This window comes from Syngnathus typhle, linkage group LG9 (genome assembly GCF_033458585.1).
Source record: "Syngnathus typhle isolate RoL2023-S1 ecotype Sweden linkage group LG9, RoL_Styp_1.0, whole genome shotgun sequence".
Taxonomy (NCBI): Eukaryota; Metazoa; Chordata; class Actinopteri; order Syngnathiformes; family Syngnathidae; genus Syngnathus; species Syngnathus typhle.
Window position 1 is genome coordinate 10,881,462 of NC_083746.1, and position 15,215 is coordinate 10,896,676.

The 15,215-nt window shown below is 41.6% G+C and overlaps 2 protein-coding genes across 2 annotated transcripts; one reads left to right on the forward strand and one right to left on the reverse strand.

Annotated features, from left to right (window-relative positions):
• The first annotated feature begins 1 nt into the window (after position 1).
• Positions 2-11,216, forward strand: LOC133159567 (coiled-coil domain-containing protein 148-like). The gene is made up of 15 exons (XM_061286663.1): positions 2-216; positions 1,048-1,146; positions 1,826-1,947; positions 2,798-2,901; positions 3,728-3,819; positions 3,887-4,038; positions 4,099-4,194; positions 4,257-4,432; positions 4,508-4,646; positions 5,867-6,073; positions 8,395-8,535; positions 9,255-9,373; positions 9,871-9,988; positions 10,196-10,330; positions 10,818-11,216. The coding sequence occupies exons 2-15, from the start codon at positions 1,095-1,097 to the stop codon at positions 10,959-10,961; spliced, it is 1,797 nt and encodes a 598-aa protein (XP_061142647.1). The 5' UTR covers positions 2-216; positions 1,048-1,094; the 3' UTR covers positions 10,962-11,216.
• On the reverse strand, positions 11,205-13,417 carry LOC133159568 (uridine phosphorylase 2-like). Its single transcript, XM_061286664.1, has 7 exons — positions 13,329-13,417; positions 12,776-12,890; positions 12,540-12,698; positions 12,326-12,440; positions 12,029-12,238; positions 11,809-11,955; positions 11,205-11,721 (listed from the first exon to the last, which is right to left on the reverse strand). Exons 1-7 carry the CDS (start codon positions 13,379-13,381, stop codon positions 11,579-11,581), a joined length of 942 nt encoding a protein of 313 aa, XP_061142648.1. The 5' UTR covers positions 13,382-13,417; the 3' UTR covers positions 11,205-11,578.
• Positions 13,418-15,215: the final 1,798 nt, after the last annotated feature.

Genomic DNA, 15,215 nt, shown 5'->3' on the forward strand with positions numbered 1-15,215 from the left:
GCTCCTTGCTTCCCAAACAGCAGTCCCGAGCACGGAGGTGGGGCGAGAAGGGAACGAGCACTTCTGATTGGTTGCAGACCGAGGTAGGCGGGAACAACCGGGAAGGTTGGGCTTGTTGAATGGACCAATGAGAGACGATGACGTCAGTTTCCCTGGTTACACTTTTTGTCAACCGATACAATCGAGGAGAGGAGAGAGACACCAAAAGAAAAAGTGGTAACCGATTAATTTTACCATTTGATATCAACTTTAGTGTGCAAAATCCGTTGCAAAAATTGGCAGTTTTTTTGTTACTTAACCAGACTTTGGACCGCATATTGTTAGTTTGATGGATGGACAGATGAATAGCTAGATAAATTGCTCTTGCATGCTAGATAGATGTTGTATGCTGTGAATGCATTTTGAATATAACTTAGCATTTTTTAAGAATTATTTGGGTTTAATTTTTTCCCAATGCATTTCAAAGGATGTCATTCCTTAACTGCTTGAATACAAACAAGACAACAAGTGGAGATATGCATTGTGTTGTACATAGTAAATTAACCTATTCCACGGTTGCCTAAAAATGACAGCTACTTGATCATTCACGCATAAAATAATCTTATATAATGGTAGAGTACAAAAGTATTTTGCATCTTTAATTCTGAAACACAGATACATTTCAGTAATATTTAATTTTGCCCACTAGGGGCGCGCGTGCGCTTGCGTTTAAACACACCTTGACACTTCCATCTTTATATACCTTGGCCGGCGATTACGTCATCAATATGCGATATATTTTTGTTTTGTAAATAAGTGACAAAACAGTTTGTGAAGAAAACAACTGGCTATGACGTTTAAAGGAAAGTATATATTTTGTTTTGTTTGTTTGTATGTTTGAAATAAACAAACAAAAAAAACGTCATAGCCAGTTGTTTTCTTCACAAACTGTTTTGTCACTTCAAACAGGTAGCCAGGAACATTTACAATTATTTTACCCTATTTTGAGAAATAATGATTAATTGTTTATATGACTAGTTCCTGTATTTTTATTTTATTTTTTTACAGGTGATTTGATTTAGTGAGTACAAAATTACACCACTAGTACCTGGGCAATGAATGTAGGAGGCCAAACGTTTATCACCAGCTACAGACCAGAAGATTTGGGTGAGTTAGTGGAATTAGTGTCAAATTTGACCTGGAGGTTCCTTCCTGAATGGAATTCCACTTAAATGTCCTGACGTGGCTTTGAAGCTCTTGTCCCACAAGGCTTGTTTGTTCACCTGTCTTTATGGCACTCAGCAGAACTGCAAACATAAATGTCTTAACACTGCAACTCTGCTCCGCCTGCTGGGCAATCTATACCGCAGTGCATCATTTGAACCGTGGCCTTTGTCTTTTCCTGCTGAAGTCAGTGAAAAACAACTTTGGACATTTGGTTTTATAATCTTTCAGATATTCCAATGTAGTCCATCCTAAATTGCTCTTAATATCAATTATTTATCCCATAAAAATGCTTGAAGTGTCTATTAATTACCCTCCTCACACATCCACATTTTCCTTGCTTTCCATAGGTGTGCTAGCATAAATTACAACGTGGTAAAATATATTATTCATGCCGTAGAATCCACACGTGTTGCACATAAACTAGCCACAAAATACGCAGAATGCATGCATGTGTGAATTTACTACAATGACCATGAATCTTAAGAAGTCCTTTCCTATGAAATGCTGGCAATAAAAATCGAAGTTGACCGAACTCTAGTTGCCAAGAAAGGACGTACATTATTAATCTTTTGTGATCACTTGTTTATTGGCCGACCTTGTTTGCTTTTTTTCCTCGCAGATAAACTGACAATACAACTGAAGAATGGCCTGTATAGATCAAACTATAAGCCGGCGGAATACGACAAAATGCAAGCCATGCTTGACGCCAAACGGCTAGAGACTGCTGCGTTTGGAAACAAGGTGACGTCTAACCCAACAATTTTTTTTTTTGTGTGTACCGTTGAAATATGATAAGCATGTGGTGCCGTGAATTGACATAGTTGGATTGCAAAACTGCAACATTTCTATGGATTTGTCAACCCATTATTATTATTTGGATTTGAACCACCATTGCGTAATATTTAAGGGTTGAAAGAGAGCAGCGATATCAGTGCCGCACACAATAGTGCTTAGTTTGGTTAATATTCATCAGGCTGCCTGGGGTCTATTAAAAAATTGTTTGAAGTTTGACTCAGGGCGCAGGGAAACGTGTGTGCTTGTGGCCAAGCATATTAGGCTGTTCAACCTGCAGTGTTTTAATTGCATAACTGTCACAGGAGCCTCTTGATTTTTTTGCATCCTTAAACTTGCCTTTGCACTCATCCAACCTCACTCGCTGCATAACCCAGATAAGAAATTTCTGCCACGGGAGGAATAACGCGCTTGGCGTTCTGTACATATCTCCCATAGTGATGGAGGGTAAATAATATATCGCCATTTGTTGCCTTTGGTGCAATTTATTTTTGTAGATTACACTCAATTATGTTCCATTTGAATTCTATGGTCTGGTGCATTACATTGATTTTTGTAGCGAGCCATCCCACGTCTGATACCATCAGTAAATCTGACCAGTCATTTCCAACTGGGTTACCTCAGTTGTTAAACATGGTCATACTTTTTAAATGAGATAAATGTGCAAAGCTAATCAGTACCCAAAGCACATAAAGCGTTGACCCGATAAATCAAATAATCTGACATCAAGGAATTTCAAAGTTGGACTTTTTCTGCCTACACTGCAGTTATTTCATCTAGCGGTGTATTCATCTTCCAGGTTAGGAGGACCCGATGTGTCGCCAAGGAGATAAAGGAATGCGACATATTACGGCAGCACAGGCAGGTGTGGAGCCGAGAGTGCCCTCGGCTACAAAAAGCCGAGTAAGAGAAGCCTATTACTCCCAGCCGTTATCTGCCGCAGTCGTCTGACTTTGCTATTACACTAAACAGCCACTTAAAAACCCCGACGGGGATCCGACTGACCGAATTTGGGTGGTGCTAAAAAAGGGGAAACGGAAGATCAACTCCAATGAGGGGGTGAAATGGTAAGATTAGAAAATGTTGACTTGGAGCAAACACAGTGGGAGAGTGTGGCAGTGGAGCTTTAGAAGCCGATAGAATACATTAAACGGGAGGGGAAAAATAATCGTGTTTTGTGAAGTCACAAAGGCTGCAAGAACCCCCAGGGTGCGGTTCTGTTCGCCTGCGTCATGGCCGAGGTTAACGATGTACTGTACACAAGCGGGAAACTCACTAACGACCGACCATGTGCTTCCGACACGTTGGTTTATCTCTTGTGTAATTGTACGGAGATTTTGAAAATCAGAGGCTGCGAGCGATTTGTTTTGGTTACTTATATTTACGAGAGGGACATTGAGCACATTATGGGCCCGATTTAATTTTCCCAACGAGTGAAAACTGCGGTAAATAGACACAAAGCGTATCCATCTTCTGTATTTACGGAACAAATCACACCTTTGGCGCTCTTAGCGGCACTATAGACCCTTTTTTTGTTCTAACCAGCAGCTATTTTGAAACAGAATTACTCGTAATAACTGGTAGCCCAAATAATGGCACTCTGTTCGAAAATACACTTAGAGCTTTGTTAACCCGTTCAGTACCGTTGACGTTTATAACCGTCATAGAGTCTCCTCCGAAAGTTAAGAAGCAGACATGCGGTGATTTTTAATTCTTTATCCACAAACAGGGAAAAGGCTGAGAGCGAAATGCGAGATTTTATCGACAACATCAGGCCGCTCAGCATAAAAGACACCGCTATCTTCTCACTCAAAGATTACGGTAAGCTACAGAAGCCTCAAACAGCAATTCCACAACTCAGAAGAATTCTCCTTGGTCTGGCGTTTAGAGGTTTTCCTCGACAGAGACCGGAAAGCCTTCGTAATGGGCACCGTGGCGCCGGTTCGTCAGCTGAAGGAAGACTTGAGCTTCAGGTTGGAGCAGGAGCAAAAGGAGGAAAACAGGAGTCCTCAATCAAACTGGGAACAAGTCCAACATCAGGTGTTAAGCAGAAGAGACCAAAGATAAAGTTCTAAATTGTAATCAAATCTTTTATTCCAGGTCACTTTTGTTAAGGAACAGCAATCTATCATAATGACGAAACTTCAAGAAGAGTACAGTGATCTACAAGAGGAGATTAGCGATCTCGGTTTGGAGGTACGCTTCATGCTTATCATCAGCTTTGTATGCCAATCTCGAAAGATGAACCTCGCCTGTAGAAATATCTCCAAACCTTGGATATCTTGGTGAAAGACAACATTCCAGCAGAAGTTTTAGAGTCAGACTGCCCTTACCCGGAACTGAAGGAGTCGCTGATCCAGGCCTTCCACTCATTATCAGAAATCCACCACGGTCGACTGCAATGTCTTCACGAGCACCTGAAGAGAACAGACAAGTCGGCGTGACATTTTTTTGGACATTGTTGTCAGATGTGGGCAATAATTATTTCAATCCCATAAACGTGTTTCAGATACTGCGGCTGGTGTCCAGATGATCACCTACGCTTCAATTTCACTTTGTCGCAGTACACGCAAGACATCCCCAACTATCGGGTTCTATGCTTGCATATGCTTCAAAGGGTCTTCCCGGAGAAAGGCAAACAGGATCTGGTAATGTGCAAAGGCAAAAAAGTTTGAAGCCAATTTCTGCATCATTTTAGTCATTTCCACTGTTAAATGAAACGAAAACAAAACGCCAACGTTTTCCAAGATTGCCTATTGAGTTCTGCATTAATTGAAAGTAGAGCGCCAAGCTTTCTCCTCATCATGCAGCTAATTAATGTAGCGAGAATATCTTGCTTATAATGGGCCATATTTAGCTTTTTTCATTTTAGCAATTACAGTTTTGCACGCCCTGGGATGCGCACACACCCATTTGCAATATTCTCAAAATCATCTTATGAGATCTAACCCGAAGGCAAAATGATAGTGATGGCGACGTATTGATAAGTGTCTATATTTTTGTTCTTTCTAATGCATATTGGTCCCAGCATGGTGGCGAGTTGCTGACATCATGGCTTAGTGTCACCATGACAACAGTCTGGCACTCCGAGACCTCCTAATATTGCATCCGCTTGAATGCTACATTTAGAGCTCAGTCTGACGGAGATGCGAGGAAGAAAACAGCAATTTATTTTCTATATAGAAAATCAGACTTTGGCATGTGCCCTGTTGTTAGTTGTCATTTTAAACGGCTTTTTCTAAACGAAAACAAATTTAATTACAACACAGTAAACTTCAACATGGAGAGACATTCAAGCGGAAATCAAGTTAAAAGTTTTCTCCACAAATAATGAAATAAAAAAATAATATAAAATGTATAATATATAAATATAAAATAAATAAAAATGATTTCATGTAATGTGACAAAACGGGGGTTCACTGTAACCCATTTTAACTCCGTCCCAGTAAGTCAATAAAAGTGTGAGATAAAAAAAAATAATAATAAGAACAGAGGGTGGGATCCTTCACAGGTTTGACACTTTGATACATTAATAAACATGATTTGCCTCACAGCCTCGGGCGCTTCACTCATTTTCAGCAAAGCCAGCCAGCCAGCCGTCTAATGCCTTCCCACCATCAGTTAGCTGCTATTAGCCGAGAGATGAATATCATTGGCCGCGTTCCGCAAAAGCAGCCAAGTGATGCTGCCACAGTGAGCCCCCTGACACAATGATGAATAGCATGTGGCAGCTCCTCGCGCACAAAACCAAAAAGATATTCACCACCTTTCCCAGCTAGGAAATCGAGAGGAGAGACTTTTTTTGTGTTTTAGTTTCTAATGCCCATTTGTCAGAATTTGGAACAGAAATTTGTGATGTTGCTTACAGATGGAGCACGAGCGTGCGTTGGCCAGGCAGCGCTTCACGCAGACCCAGATAAAGGTTCTGACCCAACAGTGGCAGCAGGACCAGGAAGAGCTCGTGGCCAAAGCCTTAGCCACCCTGCAGGAGGCCAGGGACGCCTACCAGGAGGAGTTGGAGCTCCAAAGGGACCGCCAGCATCAGCAAGACATCTGCTTCCATCTAAGAGAAAAGGTAAGTGCCACAAAATGCAAACGAGCTAATAAAGAAGAACCCTGAAAAAAATTGATTCGTTTGTCTCAGAGGAGCGCCTGTTGGCATTCACTCGACAACCTTGTTACTCATGTAAACAAATCTGCTTTTTTGTGTGCTCACAGTTTCTCAGCCAATTCTGGAACGATAGTAACGCCCCGTGGCTTTTCTGATAACTGTCTCGTTTTGTCGAGAAAGAAAAGCTTAACTTGAATTTACAGTTATGGTCGTGATGCCTTAGTTAAAGTGAGCTGTGGAGCTTTATTTAGACAAAAGTAGTACTTTGCCTCCATTTTGTGGCATCATACGGAAATGTAAATATTTATGAAATATATTTTAATTTCATTATAACCATTCTAAGCATTCATCAAAGTAACTCCCATAACTGTTTTGGAGTCAGAATAAAAAAAAAAAGTGCTAGCTTCCCTGAATGCAAAGCAACAGTGACAGACGTTTTCTAATCCTCCCTGTGCCTCCACTGGATGAGTTTGGAAAGCTTTTCTGGTTTGGTTCTCACCTCATCAGGTTGACTGGGCTCGGGAATAAATCCTTTCCAATTGATTTCAGAGCACCACTGGCTCTTAGGTTGCATCATGCCGCCAGTTGCTCAGCCTGACGGCGCTTCCATTTCAAACGAACGAGATACTTCAAGTCACTTCTGCTCCTTGCATCCAGCTCACCATTCTTCTTCTTTTTCTTAGCCCACTGATTTATTGTTTGCCCTTGCGTTCATATACTCCCACTTCTTTCACACTTTGGAGTATCTTCATTAAGCATTCTAGAGATCGTAACTAAAGCCAGACGGGAGTGGAAAAAAGCTGCCACATGTTCAAGTTAACTAATTTGTCAATTTTAGCTTGTTTCAGTGAGTTTAACAATTTTGTAAATGACGATTCACTGACTTGTTTAGTAGGTCCATGCGTGCGTGAGTAACTCCAGTAGGCGTGTGACACTTTTCATCTTTTGTCAAAGATTGTCAATTTTGCTCACGCTTCTTCCTGAACTGATTCACTCCATTATACCGTGAATTGTTTGACTATTAGACACGCAATAGAAAATTCTAAAAGCTGCTGTGACTGAAGACGTCAACGTACAATTAAGGTTTTTGAACAGGCTGCAGCGCACAGATAAAAAAAAGGAAAAAAAGCCATTCTTTTGTTCCTTTGACAGTCTTTACAATGCTGCATAAAAGGACCCTGACGGCTTGCTTTTATTTCCTACAACATTGCATTGTAAGGAATTAATACTTGAGGCTCTTCAGAGCCTCTTTGTTGCCGTTGTGCTTTCTGGATTAAATTTAAACATTGGCATTACATTCAGAACTTGCGCTTTTTACTGTAGGTTCCAATTTTCAAGCTAAGGTCATTGACCGATACACTGGCTCCAGACTAGCTAGCTGAATATCATGCAGGCAATTTTGAACAAATATTTTTATTTATTATATATTTGTTTTACATATTTATATATATATATATATATATATATATATATATATATATATATATATATATATATATATATATATATATATATATATATTTTAAATACTTTTATATTTATCTTTATACAAATATTTATTTCATGTTTTTTTCCGTATTTTCTTTTCTTATTTGTAATAATAATTAAAGAAATAAATGCTGTATCAAGTTTTTGATTTTATTTTATAATTTATTTTTAGATAAATTAAACTTCTCAAATCATTTTTTTATTTATACAACCACATCTGTAACATTGATCACGAGTGCTTTAAATGTCTTAATGATTTTTTTTTCTCACAGTATTTTGTAACCTAGTAATGGTTTAGTTTGTCTGCGCCCCCCTCAGACATTCAACACATGCAAAAGCCTCGACGACACTACCCGGCGTTAATCCGTGCGGGAGCATTTTAATTTTCGGTCCATTCCTATGGCCACCCTCTGCGCTCTCTTCTCAATAGGCCTGGGAATCTGCCTGCGAGCTCGGAATGCCGCACTCAAATAGCCGGCACGCCGCAGAGAGCCTGCTGCATAACGAGCCTGTCACTCACAGGAAAAATGTTGCAGCAGTGTGTGCGTGTTGGTGGGACAAAAAGTTGTGCCAGTGTCTCAATTGGTGAGGGAGACTTGACCTTGAAAAACATGAAAATTGAAGGAGACTTATTTGTTGTACCTGCACAAAGAAATCCAATTCCAGAGCTGTATCAGAAAACAAAATGTTGATTTAAATATTGAGTCATCATCATTATTATTATTACAGTCTTTGCCGTTTGGAAATTACGTTCTACTGTTTGGTTTAGAAATTGTACAATGCTCGTGCATTCACAGCTGCAGCAATGGCGGGCCCATCAGGAGGAGGTTGCCGAGTTACAGGCGGCCATCGCTGCCAGACAGCAAGAGGAAGCCGAGGCCATTTTGAAGCGGGAGCAAGAGAAAGAGGCTGCCATGCGGGCACATCAGAAGGAAAAGGTGAACCCGCTCATACACATGTGGCGCAATCATAATCGGATGAAAAAATATTGTGGGTATAAAAAGTGTACACACCCCTGTAGAAATGCCCGTTTTTTGACGCATAACAAAATAAGACCGGGTAATCTAATTTTTACCCCTTATTGTAACCAATTTGTTTAAAAAATGGAGCAGGGAGGTCATTTAGTTGCACACCCTTAGAATGTGCAGCTGTGCTCAGAATTTACCAATGACATTCAAACTCATATTAAATCACAGTCACAAGCAACAGGGGTGTGTAGACTTTTTATATCCACTGTGTATATCTGTAGGTGATCTGCCTCATGTTTAAATTTTCTTTCAACATTCTTACGCGTAAAAACACAACTGACTGACATGTTGCAAGGTATTTTATCAGCAATACGTCATTGTGCCTACAGACCAACTTCCCTTGAATAGGAAGGAGCATAATCATGTGACTGTTTAATTAAGTCTTTCCCCTGGGCTGAGACACTGATTAATGAGAGCATTTACCATGCATGTGATTCCACATAATTTACCGCCATAGTCGGCCAGACATTGAAATATCATCTCATTTTGTCTATTTATCTGATTTCGCCTCAGTTGCAATCAATAGGACACGAAAGCGCTAAGAGCTTTGCGCAAGTCAGATTAAGGAGCCGACGTCACCGCCGAGTCTCTTCGTTGATTCAACGTCAGCGCTAATGTTCTCCCTTCAGCTGCGGAAATTTCATTTGGAGCAGCAGAAGAGGAGGGAGGAGTTGGAGCAAAGGGATCAGGAGAGGCTGGCCAAACTGAGGAGCGCCATGGACGAACAGGCCAGGCAAGACAAAGAGAGGTGAGCAATGCATTGTGGGAGATGGAGTTCTCACCACTTGGCCTTAAAGTGAAGCTTTTATATTAATTCATTGATATTGTTGTGTTATGTTATGTCATGTCATGTTATGTCACGTTATGTCACGTCATGTCACGTTATATCACATTACGTTACGTTACGTTCTTATTGTTGCTCAATCACTTTGATGTCGAAGAGCCTTTTATGGATACGGTACAGTGCCCAACATGATTTGCTTTGTATTTCGATCACCCGCTACACTCATATTGTGTGACAATATCCCCGCTTCAGATGCGATGGTGAATCAAAGGAAGACTCGTGAGGCCTGTGGGGTATAAAAACAGAGAAGCAGAACTGACAACCTCATAAAAAGCTCCAAACGCTTAGAGGTTTTCTGTGTCAGGAGCCATGTGTAGTGTGTGTGCGATTGCGGGGCAGTAGCAGATGGAAGGGAGGGCATCTGCCGGTCTTAATGTCTTCACCCTCGGCGTTCTCCCCAGGGTATGCTTCCGGGCCGAGATGTTGCAGCGGCGCCAGGAGACGAGAGAGGCGTACAAGCTGGAGCGTCAGAGGGAGGAAGCGGAGAGGCACAACCGTTTGGAAGCTCTTCGAAACCAGGTGGATCATTATGTGCTCTTAACCCGCTCAACCCCATTGATTGGATCTGTCACTGGAACCGGTGCCCACAAGTCTTTTAATCTGTGCTGAGGCACCACTGCCACCATTTGGTAGCAAGTCAGAAGGCAGACATCGTCGCAGGAGCTCATCGAATAGGAATACTAGCTAACGTTGATGTCACATTAAATGGCAATTCTGTTCATTCAGGTTGCGGTGGTGGCCGAGTCCGATGCAGAGAGGATGATGGGAGACACTCAGTCTTGGCGGAATCGATATTTGACTCTCAGAGAAGATGATATCCAGAGGCCTCTCTTTGGACTCCACACATACACGGCCGACCAGGTGAAAATTCATTTCAAACAATATTGTCTCAACTGGAGTCTTATTTTTTTAGCATTCTCAAAAATACGTTTATATGATAAAACACAAAACTTATTTGTCGGGCTTGGCGATTCCTCAGTCGCTCGTATCTGAGCTCCGAAGCTTTCCAGCCGCCACCTGTTCCGAATTTGTTCTGTTGCCTTGTCTTTCATCTACAAATGCTCGCTGACCCGCACTGTGGCATTTCTTATGCAAGCATTTTGGCGGCTTAAACAATGTTTGCCCTGCTTTTCGCAGACTGTTCTAAACAGCCTTGAGCTCAAGGCCGCCGGCGCAGTCTGTGGTTGATCTTATGTAACCATGACTAATGATTTTCTAACTTGGAGAAACTTCTCCCCGAAATGCTAACCAGTGAGAAATTAATCGTAAGGCATGAAATGACTTTCAGACTATTAGATGTCAGGCCGGGTGTGAAACTTGAAGCGTTGCCTTCTCTTGTGTGGCGCAGATTGTCGCCGATCCCAGATTGCGGGTCGAGCAGGCCCTGAGGGATGCTGGTTTGCACCACACGCAGTACGCCCAAGAGGTCATGGCCCACATCAAGCCTCCAAAACCACCCCGACGAGACACCAAATCTGAACTCCGGTTTTAAGCAAGCGTGTGAGAATCAAACTACTACTTCTGAATATATTTTATATTTATCTATTGACTATTTTTGAGTTCGAAAATAAGATGATAGCGGCAGTTAGCCTCGTTGGCTTTGGCTAGTCTGTGAGCCACGCTAAGTCTTCGATGCTACACTGTAATGCAGTTAGCCTTGTTAGCTTTTGCTAGTCTGTGGGCCACAGTTAACGCTAAGTCTTCAATGTAATGTACTAAATACCATGGACAGCAATTGTGTTTTCATGAAAACTTTATTTGTATTGCATTGACTACAAGCACCAAATATCACGACACGACCGCGTTGTAACATTTTTCATCGTGAGGCATTCAACGCTACAATGCTACAAGCACGTGGCCATGTTTTGACCGAGAATGAGACCTCTAACAAGAAATAAAAACAACAAATAATGTAATATTCATTTTGTTTTTCCAGCAATCAAAGTAACACGTTATAGCACCAAACTGACACAATACAAACGCAAATGCAGTCGACATCATATTTAACTTAATCAAAGTGTCTAAATAGAAGATATGAACATTAGGTACAGTATATACACACACGTCTGTGATATCTATATACATTGATTAAAAGGGCAAGGATTTTTTTCAAACAATATGTCCTAGCCGTTTCTTGATGAAATGGGCCACCAGGACTTGAGGTCTCTGCTGGTACTCCACCAAAACATCGTGAGGGGACGTAATCTGGTCGCCCTCGAAGCGGTTCAGCAGTGTGACGCAGATGACGGCCGCTAATAAAATCCCCAAAAAGAAATAATTATGAGTGAGAAAATTACGAGTCATTTTAAAAAATGTATCATGAGCGCATCGAACCTCACCTTTGATGTCACACATGCGACACATGGCCGCAAACACGGTGGACTCCATTTCGATGTTCCTCACGCCGGCTTCGTACGCTTTCCTCAGGTACTCCAATTTTTCTTCTTCTGAGAAGGAGCACAGAGCCCCATCGAGTCGTCCTTGACCTGAGAAGCGAAGGATTCTCACGGTTTTGTCGTCGAGGACCTTTAAACAGCAGGTACCGCGGTTTCCACGTACCTTCGTAGAAGTCATGGGTGCACATGGTGTTCCCGATCACAGCGGGAAGGTTTTGCAGTTCTTTGGAGCACTGCAGAAGCTCACTGGCGACACCTTCGTCCAACTCCGTGCTACGCGTGATCACTTTACCCAGAACCACCTGCTCAAACTGAGGCCGGAAGGAGTAGTCCACCGCCTTTTCCGTCACCACCACCGTGCCCGGAGCCAGACCTAGACAAAAGAACTCCTTACTCATCTCCAACGAGAATTTTCTTTTAAGAATGTCGTGACTATTTGGAAACGGGGAAAAGTTGTTACCGACTCCGCCGGACGTTCCGAGACGAAACAGGATCACGTCCTTGCAGTGGGCATGGTGGAGCAGTTTGATGAGCTCGTGGAGCATGATGGAGATGGACGGCACGCCCATGCCGTGCTACGAAAACAACGCTTGTTATTAGAAGGCTCACGCAAGACACCCGTGGACTAAAGGGAGGAGCTTAATAAGCACTGGCCTGTAGAGTGGAATACTCACACTTATTGACAGAACCGGTCCCACTTTATACATGCAGTAGCGATCGGTTCCCTCGCAAATATCGTGGACTTGCGTCGGGTCGCCGGAAAGTTTCAGTTCTCGGTGGATGAACTGAGCGAAGGCCTTCATCCGATTGGCGCTGCCGCCGACGCAGACAAACTGTGAGAGAGGATATGGTATCACGACTTTCCGCCAGCCAGCAGCCGGGGTTGGTGGTTTGTTTTTGCGGGTCGTACCTTGATGTCGCCAAACATCTCTGGCAGGTTGTGAGACTTGGTACTTAAGCTGAAGTGATACAGAATGTCCTCCTCCAGAGTGTGCAAGTAGGGATTTTTTACATGAACCTCTTGTCTGAAGCAAAAAAAAAAAAGTGTTAGCTGATGGAAATGAATTGATTATGACATAATCAGTTTCTACCATTTTAAAAAAAGAATACTGGAAAAGTCAAGACTTTTTTTGTGGGTCTTCTCATAATAGGCATGTCTACCAAATTTCATGTAACAAAGAAACTTTACAGGAGCTAATATTTGGGAAAAGCCCATTTTGGAGCTTGCGCCAAAATGCTGATTATGCGCTAATGACACTTTGAACTCGAATAAATTTTTGCAAGATTGAACCAGCAAAGATCAGTTGAGTTTTTGAGTCTAGAAAAGTTCACAAAATAAAACTAAACTATTTGAAAAAGGCCCAAATGAAACTTGTTTAAAACCTCAAAACATGTAATAGCAATTTTCAAGTATTGTCATTTTCTCCACCAATTTGTAGCGTGCAAACTGAAAAAAGACTTACTTGATATATTCACTGTGGTCGTTCCCCATTGAGTCCAATAGAATTGGTGCCATGAGTACAAGAAAATCAAGTTGAAAATTTTCAAAATATCGTCGCCGCTGCTGCTAATGTCTCAACTAAAATTTTGCCTCCGACTCCAGAGTTGATATAGTCGTGACCTGTGACCTCGCTGCTGATTGGCCGGGCAAGAGAGGAGTAGCATTCAGTAGTCTCACAAAAACATTAATCGGGATTGGGGGTCAATCAACTGGCAAATGATTGGTCTCGTGTGCGTGCCCTCAGAAAAATAAGCCGTGACTAACCAAAGTGTTATGACATTCTACTTTGACTGGGTACATCGAGATAACCCTTGACCCCGACTTGTCAACACGACAACATTATGTCAATCTGCTCAACATGCAACCAATTGCGTGTTGTTGTGACTCTGAGAACATTTTGCTAAACTGTCTTTTGCCACTTCAATTTCTAGATTTTTTGGGGCTTTTGGCATTGGAATATTTTTTATCCTCCCCTTGGCTTACAGAAAAGGCTAAATTTGCCTTAGGGTTCTTTTCCAATTTATTTTATTTCTCCCGATACCAACCAGGTTTTATGTCACAGTTACCACACGGCTTGAAATAAACATTCCTTTTCTGTTTCGTCACAAACATTCCAAGACACTATGTCTAATCATTGTTGTTGTTTTTTTACCTTTTATAGATTTCCCGGTAACCAGATTTTGACATTGAATATGAACTTTGCACAACTCTGGCTACTGATTAGCAAAACAGCAGAATCAATAAGTACTTTAAACATTTACTCCTATTGTGGCAGGCCAGCAAAGTTGTCATAACACTTCTATTTATGCATATAGATAGCAATGTGGTTTTGATGATTTGAATTCAAATGTCAGGATCCAGTTCTCCGTTCAATAGCAATCTGTCCAGTCCCTGAGGTATCAAAGCAGCCCCAAACCATAATGCCACTTTAATCATCCTCCACATATCAAATCATGACAAAAATTCTTGATGCGAAGGTTTTGCGAGAGCTCTTTTGTGTTCTCATTGGGTAATGATTCTTGAGAATAGTAAACTTTAAAACTGGAGTGCAAACGGCAGTTTTAGCTTTAACCAACCACTCCAGTTTCATCACGCAACATAAAACTCAAATTCTCTTTTGGGACCAAATTACACAGAAACGCGGGTATTCTAATACTTTTTAAAAATGTCTGCTTGTGTCTTCAAAAGAAGTGATTGATGCCGCAAATAGGCTGAGATTGATTTCTTTTTGGGAGCTTAAGATCAGGGGATGCTTTGAGAATAATTGTCAATTTCTGTCTATGTGAAGCCCTTTGAGACTGCTTGTGATTTAAGGCTATACAAATAAACTTGACTTGACTTGACTTGACCCCTCATGCGGTCATCATTTTTTTCCCCCGCAAGGAACATTGACTGTATGATGACGGGAACACCGTGGATGTGCGTGCTCTTTTGCCCATCATCTGGATTGTCTTGTGTCAGCAGTGTTCTTGTTGGGGTTTATTTAGGGTTCTGACAGGTCACTGACATCGTCAAAATGGTACGCGGCAGACACCAGCTGTGAGCTAAAGCAAACAATATCTAGCCTCTACATGAGGTCGTGTGTGTGCACAAATATGCGATTAAACGGTCATGATTAAATCCATAGTATGTGCACTCAGTTTACATTGCGGCTTTTTTTTTGCTCAATTAATAAAATAAAAATCAGAATGATTGATAAATCCAATTTTATTTTATTGTTTGTAATGTTGCTTGCTCCCTGGGATCAGAGCCTTCATCCGATTAAATGCAACAGCGCCCTCTGGTGAGCACATACACACTTGAAGTCTACTTAGTATTCTAATTGCTTTTGCACTTCTATTTACATTTT

Bases quoted from the DNA above. Each gene is read 5' to 3' on its own strand.
- LOC133159567 (XM_061286663.1), top strand. From the start codon at position 1,095: ATGAATGTAGGAGGCCAAACGTTTATCACCAGCTACAGACCAGAAGAT. The intron at 4,647-5,866 runs GTAATGTGCAAA...TGTTGCTTACAG, and splicing joins AGAAAGGCAAACAGGATCTG to ATGGAGCACGAGCGTGCGTT. The intron at 6,074-8,394 runs GTAAGTGCCACA...GTGCATTCACAG, and splicing joins GCTTCCATCTAAGAGAAAAG to CTGCAGCAATGGCGGGCCCA.
- LOC133159568 (XM_061286664.1), bottom strand. From the start codon at position 13,381: ATGGCACCAATTCTATTGGACTCAATGGGGAACGACCACAGTGAATAT. The intron at 12,239-12,325 runs GTAACAACTTTT...TCTTTTGTCTAG, and splicing joins CGGAACGTCCGGCGGAGTCG to GTCTGGCTCCGGGCACGGTG. The intron at 11,956-12,028 runs GTACGTGGAAAC...TTCGCTTCTCAG, and splicing joins CACCCATGACTTCTACGAAG to GTCAAGGACGACTCGATGGG.